This window comes from Vidua chalybeata, chromosome Z, assembly GCF_026979565.1.
Source record: "Vidua chalybeata isolate OUT-0048 chromosome Z, bVidCha1 merged haplotype, whole genome shotgun sequence".
Lineage (NCBI taxonomy): Eukaryota > Metazoa > Chordata > Aves > Passeriformes > Viduidae > Vidua > Vidua chalybeata.
Genome location: NC_071570.1, coordinates 53,873,074 through 53,887,375, shown reverse-complemented (window position 1 = coordinate 53,887,375; position 14,302 = coordinate 53,873,074). Strand labels below are relative to the sequence as shown.

Genomic DNA, 14,302 nt, shown 5'->3' with positions numbered 1-14,302 from the left:
TGAAGCTGATTCAACTGCAGAAAGAAATGCTGCTACCGTTTTATTCATGTTTCCCCTGTTCCTGAATTGGAATGGTTCTATTTTGAGTTAGATGGGGAAACTCAACTCAATTAAAGAGAGATTTGGTAAATAAATAACTAAATAAATAAATTTGTCAGACTTTTTTCACTGCACTGCAGTGGAAAATGGTAGAGAAATTTTCCTCGCTGTGATGGTGCATTCCAACTTAAACTGTAGATTGTCAAACAATAATGGAGAATAAAGAAAATTAATTTCATGTTCTCTACTCAACTTTTTGTCTCAAAGCCTTTGTAATTATTTTTATCTGTAGTTATTTTCATGCAACAGTAGTTGCAACAAGAGTAGTTTTTAAGTATTCTGATTGATAGTGTTTCATACACACTGATTGTCAGTGAAGTTTTGCAGGAGAATGCAACTTTCTGGTCTCTGAAGTCTTTAAGATTCTGGTACTTCATGGTGCTCTTTGTAGCACACTTAATCAGTTTCTCAAATTTGTCAGTTCCAATGCTTTGTGAATTCTTCAGTAAAACTGTAGTCTTTGTCCTCGCTTGAAGACAAAGAGGTCTGAATCTGCCATCCAAAGTGTCCTGGTGACCATCCTCTGTGGAAATGGCAGTAGATAAAGTTTTTACACTTCTAGGCGTGTGTCTGTCACCTGAAGTGCTGCTAAGAGTTGCTTTTGCTAGGACATATGTCTGTTAATTTTCTGTGAGGGAGGATAGCATATTGAGTAAAGATGGAGTACCTAAATAGATGTATTGCAACCTGTGTATGACTAGTGGTGCCAGACACTCTTGCCCATCGTAAATAAATTCCATCACACTACAGGCTGTTCTATAGTAATGCTGGAGACAGACAGTCAGCTCTAAGTAAGTGAACTGAACCCTAACTATATGTAAACCCACTTTTTAAGTTCATATATCTGACATATGCATTTTTAACTGTAGATGAGATTTGCTGTTTGTATATTTGATTTGTTTGTCTCTGTTGTATATATAGCCTTGTGGTTTTGGGCCTCCTTTGCAGCAGTTTCTAGTGCTGATATTGGCATGTTGTTTGTGCCTCTTTGGAAGTAACTTAGCTGGGTAAAATTGAGTGAAAAAATCTTTTTAATAGTTCTAGTAAAAGATTGTCAGTGTTCATGAAAATCAGAACATACAGGCAGTGTTTCAAAGAAATAGTTTATTGTAGCTGAACAGTAAATTCTTTGGTTTTTTTAAATAAAAGTAGTGATTTTTTTAAATTAGTTATTTACTATCCAGGGTCAAATTCTGGGTTAAACAGAGATCTGATCAATGGTAAAAGTTGATATAAGCCTTGAAGTGTTAAATTTGCACTTTGAAAGACAATTTCTTAATCCTTGGGTTAAAATATACTCTTGTTCTACATAGAAACACGTCTGTGTGCAACATACTTCTTTTGGCTTCTCTACTCAAAAAAATTATTTGAAATAATGACAGTAAATATACATGTTTTACCAGCTTGCTAGGAGGTTGTGCCACTGTATTGAGATTAGCATTTGCTGTGCTGTCATTTGGCTGCTGTGTTTTAATTAGTATGATTCTTTTGGATGTGTGCTTTGAGCTGACTCACATCACCATTTTTTCCATGGTCTTACTGTTTGTGGTTCTGATGCAGAGCCTCATGCAGAAATTAAGTGGGTGTGGATGCTCCTGTCTGTCTCTTCAGAGATACCAACCTCTGGCCAAGGTGGCTCACCAGTTTGTGATTACAACTTAATATTATAAGGAAAGTTGGTATTAACTGTCAGCTTTCCATGGCATACTGAATTTTCATTTCTGCCTGTGTAGCAGTTGTTTCACAATCCGTCATTTTATCTGGTGTATGGAGAGCAAGAATTTCTAGAAGGATCAGCAGACAACTGTGAGTGGCAAAATAAACATCCAGCTAATTTTAGTCTGAGAACATCCAAGGTACCATTACATGAGCATTTTCTCTCATAATAAGTTTTCCAAAGTCCTAACCCAGTGCTATTGCTTTGGTGCTCTGTCAGAGTGAGTAATGCACTGTTGGAGGGCTATGCCGTGAGTGGCTACAGTGGTTTGAAACAAACCCAGTAAAGGAGTTGTTAGTTAGCAGGTATGATAGCACGCATTCATGGAAGGAAGCAAGTTGTAGGAAAGAAGGACATTCAGCATGCTAGGTACTCCGGTTCTCTGTTGGCTACTTGAATGTGACATGCTTAATTTTAGATGTTTAAGTAAGGTGGTCATCGAGGCTGCTTTACACCCAAGGACCAGAAATAAGTACCTCTAAATTCATCCTATATGCTTATTTAGGCATTGTTTGCTTACAAAGTAGGCTTTGCTGTTTGACATTGACATGTACGCATCTGAAATTGGGTTTGGGACTCAGAGGCAGCTTACTATAGTTAAGGGTTACTTTGCATATGCACCTAATGCATATTTAGGGGGTTGTTCTTGTAAGAATTCTTCACTGACAGTAGTGCTCCATATGTTAATATCGTAACCTAGTTTACTTTGTAGTGTGTTGTTCTGTTGGGTTTTTCTTTCAGGTAAACAGGCCCTTAGGTAAATTTTTAATTGACATATCATTATTATATAAAAGGAGGGGCAGCTTATATGAAAAACCTTGATGAGGCAGAGAAGTGTTTTCAGTACAAAGAACATTGTTTTGTCCAGTAGATTGCTTTCACATATTCTAAGCTAGGCTCTGTGTTGCACCACTGTCAAAGGCTGAGAATTCATAGATGTGTCTATTGCTGCAACCATTTGTTAATTTCCCCGTGATATTTATGGTGGGAAGTGTAAGTCTTATCTTTTTCTTTTAGGTTGACAATTGCATTTTTCGCACTCTCTGGTCTGGATATGTTGGATTCCTTAGATGTGGTGAACAAAGATGATATAATAGAATGGATTTATTCCCTGCAGGTCCTTCCCACAGAAGACAGTGAGTGAGTTTTTAGTTTTTTTGATTGATATTAACATTTTTACTTTTGCTTTTTACTTGGGGAATAGTGGATGTCTCTTGTTTTTATAAAATACAAGGTTGACCTTCCTGAAGTACAGTCCCAATAATTTCAGGTAGTCATGTTGAGCAGATCTTGGATATCAATCCTCACAAATAATAAAGCTAGAAAAAGCAAAAAATAATTTTCTATATAAAATAGTATAATAAAGTATATTTTATTATGTTAATATATAAAATAGTATAAAATAATATAAAATAGTATGATGAAGTTGTACCGTTAGGCATTTCAGAGGAATATTTCACCTGCTTCTAAAATAAATGCATATGTTGTAAAACTGTTACAAGTCTAATAGTGATTATATTGACTTCCACTCCACTGCCAGGAGCTGTGATCGCAGGTGTGGTTTTTTACAACAGCTTTTGGAGGTTTGGAGGTTTGCTTTTTTTGTAAGGAAAAAGGATAAACACAGTCCCTGCTTGATGTTCCTTAGATCTGTGAAGATTGAAGTTACTCAAGGTTTTGAGAAGGAATAACACTGCTGCTGAATCCCAGCTGTCCTCAGATTGGAATGTGCATAGCAAGGGTACTTGCAGGAAATGTCCCTTTCCTGGTTGGTTTGACAGAAGTTAAGGAGGTGCTGTTCCTGTGGGCTAGTTGGTGTTGGCAGTTTTTTCTGTCGCAGCCCAGGTGAATGGCTGGTAACACTGGAGATGTGGGTGAGGCACTGCTGCTCTATGACAGAAGGTGCTGGCATGTTAAATGCTGGTGTGGGCATAGCTCCAGGCTGGTGGTCTCTAGAGAAAAGGCAATTCCAGTTGCCTGTCTGTAAAATCATGAATACATCCATCCATGTGCTTTGGATGGATGGAGGCAGAAAATTGTGTGTTTCTGTCTATTATTTATTTTAATTATATACAACAAATAGGGTGTCTAAATACAACAAATTAGGTCTCTGAAATCAGTTTTATGAAATAAGCATATGGAAGTCAGGACTGCTGATGCTTTATTTTTAGTAATAAAAAAATCCTTTTTCTTACTCTGGAGATTTAGAAACCATCAGATCCACCACAGGAACTAGTTCTGATAGATTTCTTTTTTCTTGTGTTGCATTCCAGGATTCATTCTTGAAAAACAGGAGTTTGGATTACACAAATATTCCTACAAAGTTTTTTAACTATTAGAAGATTCCTTTGCCTTATTGTTAAGAAATCCTTCCATAGTGTACATGCTTTGTTTCTAGGAGTTGCTCACTTTGTGACTTTTATCCCAGTCTTCAGGACTTAATTCCAAAAGAATTGGGAAGTTTCCAAGAAGAGAGATTAGAACAGGTATTTCTGTTTGTCTTTGATAGTATGCAGTAATTCTCTGGGGATTCTACCTGGTCAGTTTTTAGAATATTGCCATTGTCTAGAGCCTCCTAGGGAGGGCAGTAAAAATATCAGCATGCAGATGTGGAGGCTGACAGTTCAGCAGAGATGTGCTCCTTTTTCTAGCAATCATCCCCTCATAAAACTGAGAGGAGTTTTGGTGAGGGCACTTTTGGCAGTGCACTCTATGCTTTCCAAGTAAAAAATCTGGTTTTCACTAGAAGAACAAGCTGCCCTTCAGTCCTGTATTTTTGTATCATACTGTAATAACTCTTCTTCTTCCTATGCTTTTGGTAATAACACTGCTCTTATCTGCTAAAACTAAAACACTGCTAAAACTTCAGTGTCATTTTGTATTTTATTTTTGCTTTTTCTGTTGGACAATAGAAAGTGCAAAAATGTAAATGATGCTGATAGCAGCAGGTTGGATATTGAATGACTAAATGTGAACAAGGAAACGCCTATACTCTGGTAATGCCTACTTCCAGTAGAATGTATTGGCTCTCTGTTTTCTAATCCTGAGTGGGTGCAATGCTTGTTAATTGGCAGCCTCTCAGCAGCAGAGCTCCTACTCCCTCTTTCGGCCTCTTTGAAGAAGTGACTAAACTGTGGTAGGCTACAGCACTGAAGTTTTTGGTTTCAAAGTGCTTGTATATCTCCAGTTAAAGAGGAGATTTCTAGCTTGTTGGTTTGGAATCTGTCTAGATTAAAAAAAAAACAAACCAAAAAAAATGAAGAAAGCACAACATTTTACTTTTAAAGAAACATGCTATTGCAGCATTTTTTCATGCATTCTGATAAATGTCTCTTTCCATTGAATATTGGTTTACAAAAATTTAAATTAAAATACTCTTTAATAATGATGAATTCCGCCAGGCTAAAGTAACTGCATTGTATTCAATGAAAATCTTCACTAAGTTTGGCTCTGGGACTGAAACCAATTTAAAAGCTACATTTTAAATGATGATATGTTTTTACAGATTTTTGGGGTTTGTTCTTGATTGCATCAATGGTTGAATTCTAAAAATTTGGTATCAGTCAAAAAGAGAATTCCTGTAATTCTTATTAGAAAAATAAATTTCTTTGCTTTTCATGTTTGTCCCTCCAAAGGTTCCTTTATGCACAGCACTTAACTTGATTTTTATTTAAAGCATTTTTTTAAGATGGTGAATTCATATTGTTCTGAGAACTACTGCTACCTCAGAGTCTTTTTTCTAGTGGATGGGAGAAAGAGTAGTTGGTGTTCCGCAAACTTAGTATCTGCTTGTTCTTATCAATAACTGCTATAGTAGGTGTACTGGCTGGGCTGGAATTTTTTTTTTTTCATAGTAGCCTCTAATCTGATTTGTTTTGAGCCTGGTACTAAAAGAATGTTTTAGTCTTTCAGCTATTGCTGAGCAGTGCCAGTCAAGGCTGGCTCTGTTTGCCTCCTCTGCACTCCTTTTCCCATGGCAGATATAGCAGGAGACACAGCCAGGACAGCTGACCCAGGCTGACCTCAGGACTGTCCAGAGGGACACTCCACACCATCTAACATCATTTTCAGCAGTAAAAACTTGGGAAGAGAAGGAGAAAGGTGGCAGTATTTGTGGTTCTGGCATCTGCCTTCCTGAGTAACCCTTACACTTGCCAAGGCCCTGCTTTCTGGAAAGTGACTATGCACCTGCCCAGCTGATGGGAAGTAGTAAATTAATTTCTATTTTGCTTTGCTGTGTGCCCACAACTTCTGCTTTACCTATCAAACTGTGTCTGTCTCACTCTGAGTCTTCTCTTCATCTCTGTTTTCTTGCCTTAGATGCTGGTTGGAGTCAACCCACTACAGTAGAATGTTCAGAACCTGCTAGAAAATTCAAAATTTGATGGTTTAGAGCACTTCTTAGATAAAGTCTCCCTGTGATAGTCTTAAGTGACATATTTGTATTTTACTGATATATAGTATGTCTGTCTGATGGCTGATGATCACTTCAGAGGTTTGTAGCCTTTGAAATTTTATGTGAAATTAAAACTCACTAATGGTGAGATCTTGATCTACTGAGTAAGAAAGCAAACATATGCTCTGTCGGCCTAATCAAAACGCACTTAAGGAATCTGAAGATTAGGGTCTGTCAGGATAGACTGTATTCCTCTGTGGGTTTATTGTAGCTGTGATTCAAACAAAAAGTGTCCTTTTGGTACCATAATTTTAGCTCAAGTCTTCCAGAGACTGGCTCAATACCAGTTCTAATTCAGAGGGAATGACACGTCACATGTGCAAACTGAGCCTCACACAGAAGCACATTCTTAACTGAATGCTTCCACTTACTGCTGCCTTCTGCTTGTTTTAAAGGCCCCTGTCTTCTATAACTCATGCTAAATAGTTTGGCTACATCTTGCACAGATTTTGGCCATTGTTACCTTTCCTTCCCTTTTTAGTGAATGCTTTGCTTAGGTGCAGAACTACTATGTGTTTTTGTTTTCTTTGTGCTCATTGCAGGAAGACCTAAGTATGTTTCTTCTTAGAAAGAAGTTGAAATCTTAAATAGTGCTTTTTTCTTTTTTCATTTTGAGGATGGTAATGTTCTTTTACAAGGGTCACAGAAATTATACATTTTTAGATTAAAACATTATTTTTTGAAGTGTTAGTGGAATTGGGAAAGGGTTGACAAAACACCTTCTTTTAACTAGTTGCTTGTTCTTAAGATCATTGTCATGTCAGTGTTTTACTGTTTTTCCTCTCATAGTGCAGCTCCTTCACAGAATTTCAAATTTATTTTAACTACCTGAAGTGCAGCTCATAGCAATTTAAGAAAGATGTATTCCAGTTTTTTGCAAGTCACATTCAGGCCAGTTCAGCACTTTTAAAAGAGAGTGAATCCAGAGCTTTGTACTCAAGTAATCTAATTACACAGTGGAAGCACACTGCTTGGCCAGGTTCATCCGCCATCCTCCCCCATAGGAACAGTGGCATTTGTTTGACCCTGCTTGTGAGCTTGCTGCAGTGGCAGAAAAACACACATTTATTTATCTAACAGAAGGTTAGCTTTGTGTTGCATTGGTGAACTGAGTTGATTGGAAGTGTCTGTGCCAGCCCACTATGGGAGAAGGAAGAAAATTGTACTTTTTGACAGCTGGATGCTTCACTTAGTACAGCTTTGCTGTACTAAGAAATGGAACCAAAAGGAATACCAAAACATATTTTATTTGTTGGTCTGAATCCCCAGGACCCATGGATACAGGACTGAAAACCAGTATGCTACATGACAGACATAAAATTTACTTCTGTCAGAGTCTAAATTTAGATTTGTATTAATTACTCTTTCTTATGTGGCAGTACTGAAAAAAAATGTATAAAATGACATTGACTTTTTAAAAATCATTGATGCATATGAGCTTTCTGATCATGAGTTTCTTGAGCAAAAATACAAATTTTTCTCCAGCATAACTTTCTTTTATGCTACATTTAAAGTATTTTTCTGGATGTATAATGGACTTCCATTTTAGAGAATGCAACTTTGCATTTAGTGACATCCTCTAGTGCTTTGATTTACAGGTACAATTATAAGCTATAGTTCAGTGAGAAGAGCTCATGCTTACTTTTATCTGGATATACTGACTGAATCAACCTATGTTAAAGCTGTGATTTTTTTAATATAAGATTTTAGTTATGTATATAAACTCCTGTACTTAGCAGAAGGAGACAAGCCTTGCAGCCAGAGGAATGCATGGATAATCTGAATGTGAAAAATTAGCGGTAAAAGTTTATCAATCCTTCTATGTAGGAGAAATCATAAAATATAAATAACAGAAATGCTCTGTCTGTAAAAAAAAAAAAGCTCTTAGGAGAAGTTGTCTGTGGTCATCGCTTGAAACTCTTTTACATATCCTAAAGACTTTACATAGCTTAAGGACAAATAAGTAACATCTTTTTCTTCCCAGGAAAGTTTCAGCTCTTGATTTAAGCATGAAGTCTTTTGGTTTTTGAAAAGGGTCAGTTTTCTTCAGTTGTCAAATGTGAAAGGTTTTTCCAGGTATGTTTTTTCAGCTTTCAAACCACCACAGCAGTTTATGAAATATTTGTTACTTTTTGCTCTGTCTTAAGCTCCTGCAGAAAGTGGCTAAGTAAGGTTGATGGTGGAAGTGAACACCAGGTGGTACCATTTCACAGCTGCAGTTGAGCTGATGCAAACTCTGCTGGAGCTGAACTGGCCACTCCAGCAGTTTTTCCACAAGGGACATAGGCTGCGATCACATCCTTTTAATTTGGGTCTATTTCGTTTTTAATTCTGTTTCTGATTCTGACAGCCCATTTTTGGTTCAGGAAAGTGAAGAGTTTGATTAGAAGTACTAAGCTATTACGTAAAACAAGAAATACAAGTAAATTGCAATAAAATAGTAAAGCAAATTTTACAGAAGATGAAATTTCACATTGTAAAGTTTTTTTCATTAACTGAAAGACAGTCATTTCCTGTAACTCACCTTTTGTTCTCATTTGATTTCCAACTTGCATGCTCACAGGATGCTAAAAAAACATTTTGAGACAGTACATCAGTGTACCAGAGTCACGTGGTTAAAAGCAAGCTGTTTTCACTTCCTGTTTTAATGCTTCCTTTATCAACTCAGAATTCTATTTTTTACTTCATGTATTGTTGTGACGAGCGCTGGTCCAGGATGGTCACGACAGACGGAGACGAGAGATCTCTAGAGCCCGGTCTTAGGATATACGGTTTATTGTGGGGGCCCTGCTCGGAGCTGCCAGGCACAGCCCAAAGCAGGCCCCAAGGAGTGGGGGCTGGGCGAGATAGCGAGAGGGTCCAAGAGGGAGGCAAAAGAGCAAGAAGAAGAAAAAGAAGATGGCCCCGGCTTCTCAGGTACACCTTATTAAGGGGGCTTGAAGGTGGGTGCAGAAAAGGACTTTGGACCAATGGGATTACAAATACATCATGCTTCAGGGGAGGGTTACAGGTGCGAGAAAAACTCTACATTTTTGAGGAATGAGAATACTTTATCTGACCCTTTGCTTTGTCTGTGGGTCAAAAAAGGGAGTTATCTTCCACCAGCTATACCACTGCCCACTAGCTACTTAGCAGCCATGGTCTGTCATCTCAAAGCTCGTTTTCATCTCAATCTGGCTCGCATTCTCTGCACTTTCCCAATCCCCCACTAGGCAATCGTACCTATAAGGCCTTCTTGTTTCATCTTCCCCAACATATTGTGACTAGAGATTTAGCAACTCACTTGTAATAGTCTAGGAAGCATCTATTCGAAGCACATTAATGCATTTGAGGACAGGATAAAATTCCCTGCAAAGTTTGCCCTAAAGTTTTCCCTAAAGGGCACGCTGGTCTTCTGTTTTTCCTGGGAGCCAGTGCGTCAAGTTTGGAGTGGGAGATGAGAAGTATTGACAAAAAGTGTCAAAATAGATTTTAAATTCATATCAATACAGTTAAAAATCTAAATCCAATTTTAAAGTTGCAAATGCTTTTTTCTAGTTGATAGATGTTTAGTAGTACAAGAAAGGTTTTAAAATACTACATGAAAATTGAACATCTAAAGGGAGTAACAGATCATGTTTACATTAATGTACTTTATTTTTAAATCTATCTGTATAACATCTATGATTTGGCAATCAGAGTGACCCACTAACAGCACAGAAACTTGGGTTTCATGCTGCCATTTCTACCTTGATAATGAATTATAAGCTACACTCCAAATGGCCAGTGATGGGGATCAGTATTTCTGGGATGAATCCTTCCATCTAGCCAACTGTCAGCAGAGTTCTGTTCAGCTGCAGAGCTGTCTTAATTGTAACATGTATCCTTTGCAGCGGGCCAGAATAGCTCTGTTAGTAGCACAATAAGTCTTTCCGGGATAAAGGATTTCCACACCAGTATCATGTTAAAGTGAGTGTTCTAGTCTGCTTAAGCACTTAAGACACAGGTTCATTTTTACTGAAAATGAATGTGAATGGTGATTTTTTTTTTTCCACTATGTTGTCTAGGAAATCTGGGACTTAGTGGGCAGGAATTCTAGGTCTTCTCTTACTGATTTGTTCACATTGTATCATTTTTGAAATTGTGATGCTTTTTTGGGCAGTGTCCTTTGAGACCTTAGATTAGTCTTTAAGACTCATTTAATTTTTCGTGCTTTCCAGAGGCTGAGGCAACATGAAATGCAAGTTTTTGACTCTGCAAGTGAACAGACAAATGTTCTCTGCTGAGAATGTTTATATTATAATAAAACAGTTAGTAATTTTTCTCTTTCTGTTTCCTCTCTGTAGATCAGACTATGGCACACCAGCTTTTAAGCAGGCTGAAGTTGCTTTTGTTACACATGTAGAATCTTTGAAAAGGACTTCTGACTGAACTGTGGAGGAGGTGGAGAATTGCAGGTGTTTCACTCCATGTCAGTTAGCTCCAAAGACTTGTCTTGCAGAGAAACTTGCATACTTCAGGCCAAGTTGAAATTCTTAAGCTAATAAAGCATTTCTAGTTTAAATTTTTCATATATACAGAGTATATTTAGAATTAGAAGGTAATATGCTGCTAAATTACACCAGAGCTTATAGGTCACATTGCATATGATGTTAGTTAGAGCTTTCAGCTTTATAACTATTCATTCTTATTTATTCTGGTGCAAATTTCTCTAATATCCATGACGATTTTTAGCTTAAAGGCTGAATAACTTAAAAGAGGTGGATTGTATTTAAGAACACCCAGCTGCTGTTTGACTGTGGCATTCATTAGGTTTTTAGTTTCAGACACTGAGCAGTAAACAACTGAGGTTTTGCCATGCAAAAGCAAGTTTGAGCCCTGCAAAGCTGTACTTAACTCTTGACAGTGTTTGGTTCATGTGCTACATGATCAGGTATTGTGATGCGTTTGAAACAAATTACATTGTATCACTGACAGAAATGTTTGATAGCTACAATGTGCTTAAAACTGCGAATTGTTTATCTTTGAACATGTTGCGAAGTATCTTGAAACAGTTCTGCTTGGGAACAGATGGTATTACCAGGCAAGAATCCAGAGAGGAATAAAAAAAATATGTTAACTCTGGCCATTTTCCCAGGGGAGCAGTCCTTTTCTCTTTTTTTCTTGTGAGCATGGAAGACAAGTCAGTGGTGCCACAAACTGTATTTCCACCAAAAAAAAAAAAAAAAAAAAAAAAAAAAAACCAACAAAAACTGATGCTTTGTGTTTTGTCACTACAGCAGTAAGTAAGTTAAGTTTGCTTGTGGTTTTCTTTTTCTTTTTTTTTTTGTTAATCAGAGGGATACCAAACTAAGGTTGGGAACTAAGAGGCACATGCTCACTTTATTAAGGCTGTGAATAGTATTGAAATAGTGTGTCTTGATCTCATTAGAGAATTATGGTTTATAATAAATGTTTCAACAAAACAAGTTAGTTGAGTATTGTTTTAATCTTTTCCAGGATCAAATATGAATCGCTGTGGATTCAGAGGTTCTTCATATTTAGGGATGCCATTCAATCCTTCCAAGGTCAGTTAAGAGTGTGTATGTTAAATGTTTTCAATTAGGCAATAAATGATCTTGTGTCTTTTTTATAATATTAACTGCATAATTACAGAATTTCTGAAAGGCAAGGAATTTTGTACTGTTAATACTGAAATGTTTGCAGAACTTTTAAGAAACATGCATAAGAAACATACTAAAATGATACCTAGAACTTAAATTCTCACAGCAGTGAAGAAACCGACTCACAAATCGTGGCTTATCTCAGTGCAGTCTCCTCCTTCTCTGGTTGTCTACTAACAAAGGAAAACTTCTCTAGCTGAAGAATTATCATGAGGTAGAGAGTCTGGGCAGAATAGCCCTAATTAAGTGATGCAGAACGTGCTGTTCTTTGGTATCATAGAAAGGTTCAGGCTGGAAAGGGCCCTTAAGATCATCTAGCTCCTGTCCCCTTGCTGCAGGCAGGGACACCTTCCACTAGACCAGATTGCTCAGAATCTCATTCAGCCTGGCCTTGGATGCTTCCAGGGATGGGGATTCCACAGCTCTGGACAATCTGTTCCAATGCCTCACCACCCTCAGAGTAAAGAATTTCTTCTTAATACATAATCTAAACCTGCTCTCTTTCAGTTTGAAGCCATTCCCCTTGTCCTGTCACTGCATACTCTGGTAAAAAGTCTCACTCCATCTCTCTTGTAGGGTCCCTTCAGGAACTGTAAGGCCAAAATTAAGTCACCTCAAAGCCTTCTCTTTTGCAGGCTGATAAATCCCAACTCTCACAGCCTTTTCTTATAGGAGAGGTGCCCCAGCCCTCTAATGAACTTAGTGGCCTCCTCTGGATGTGTTTCAACACGTTCCCATCCTCCCTGTGCTGAAGACCCCAGGGCTGGACACAGCATTCCACATGGGGTCTCAGCAGAGCAGAGCAGAATCCCCTCCCTCCCCTGCTGCCCATGCTGCTTTGGATGCATCCCAGGACACGTTTGGCTTTCTGGGCTGTGAGTGCTCATGGCTGGGTCATATTCAGCCTCTCATCCACCAGGGCTCCCAGGCCCTTTGCTCTCGATGACTTCTCTTCTTCTCCCAGTCTGTTCCCTCCCAGTCTGGGATTGTCCTGACCTGGGTGTAGCACCTTGCACTTGGTCTTGTTAAATCCCATGAGGTTCTCATGACCCACTTCTGGAGCTTGTCCACTTTCCCTTTGAGAAAAGTGAATCCCATCTGATGCCAATGTGTTTGGTGCCATATAGGCCATTCCACTGTCAAAAAACCACCTAAAATCTGGGCAGTAACAGCAGCCAGTGAGGCATGTATTAATAGACTGGGCCTGACTGTTTCTTCCAAAGTCAGTGTCTGCAACTGCAACTGGTATTCCAGTTCTGTGTTTTTCCTGTGTTGAATCGTGCATATTTGATTGCACCTGATACCCACCCAGACTTAGGCACATCTGTTCGTCCCTGTTTGTCATGACAATAAGAACAGATGCTTTGAAGCCCAGTGAACTGAGGTTCAAGAGACTTAAACTTCCATATGAAAAGAAAATGCCTTTAATAAAAGACAGAAATGAGGTTAGCAGAGGCTAGTTTACTGCTCTCACAGATTTTTCATCCACTTTTCAGTCCGATTTGATTCTTCACTCTCAAGCACAGGACAGAACTACTGTACTTTTGCAGTCCTTCCTGCATGCTGGCCTTTACTTTCCTTTTCCAGCTGTATCACACCTTTAGCAGCTCTACAGTGTTGCATTTTAAATCAGTGCATACTTTTGGAAACCTTTCTCAAATCCTCCCCAGTGTATGAAGCTTGAAGAGTTTATTCTGGATATAGTTCTGAGATCTTGCAAAGGACCATGAAGTCAAAAAGTCTGTCTTCCCCTCCCAGCTCTTTCTGATGTTTTAATTCAATTCTCACCTTCCAATAGTAAATGCTTCATATTGAAATATTATCTTTACTGAAAATATGTTGCTGTCCATTGGTGTCTTAGAATGTGTTGACCAATATACGTGTGAGATAAGGGGGTGGCATCAAGTTACCTGTAGAAATTAGCTACAAGGTCACTATCTCTAGAAAATTATTTGCACATGGATGTGGTTTTTATTCAAGCATTGCAGTATTTTCTTCATTGTAGCTGCATTTGAGGGATTGCATCTGTTTGATTTATTGTCAATGAAAGGTTTAAAGCATTTCCAGCACTGTTGCCTGAAGTGTTCTGAAATAACTCAGACAAAAAAGAGTTGGAAGTTCACAGCCATGACTCTAGGATGTGTTTACAGTCACATCATTTTTCTTTTTTCATTATTTAGAAGTATTCTATTAAATCTGCCATGAAAAATATTTTTTGAAAAAGCCTGTAAGCATTTTGGACTTGCATTGACATTTGCTATCTATTACATGCTGCTTCAGTGATTTCATTCTTGAACTCTAAGAAAGTGCCATACCAGAGATAGCCAAATCTATTCAGTCACTAGGGGCCCTTCAATATAATAGAAAAATGTCAGGGTTATGTTAGAA

General features: G+C 38.1%; 1 protein-coding gene across 1 annotated transcript in view; it reads left to right on the top strand.

The window, feature by feature from the left end:
- Positions 1 to 14,302, top strand: part of PGGT1B (protein geranylgeranyltransferase type I subunit beta) — a 37,024-nt gene that overhangs the window by 2,141 nt on the left and 20,581 nt on the right. Inside the window, 2 exon segments of the mRNA XM_053931328.1 lie at positions 2,834 to 2,952; positions 11,751 to 11,818. Of these exon segments, the coding sequence (XP_053787303.1) occupies positions 2,834 to 2,952; positions 11,751 to 11,818 (187 nt within the window).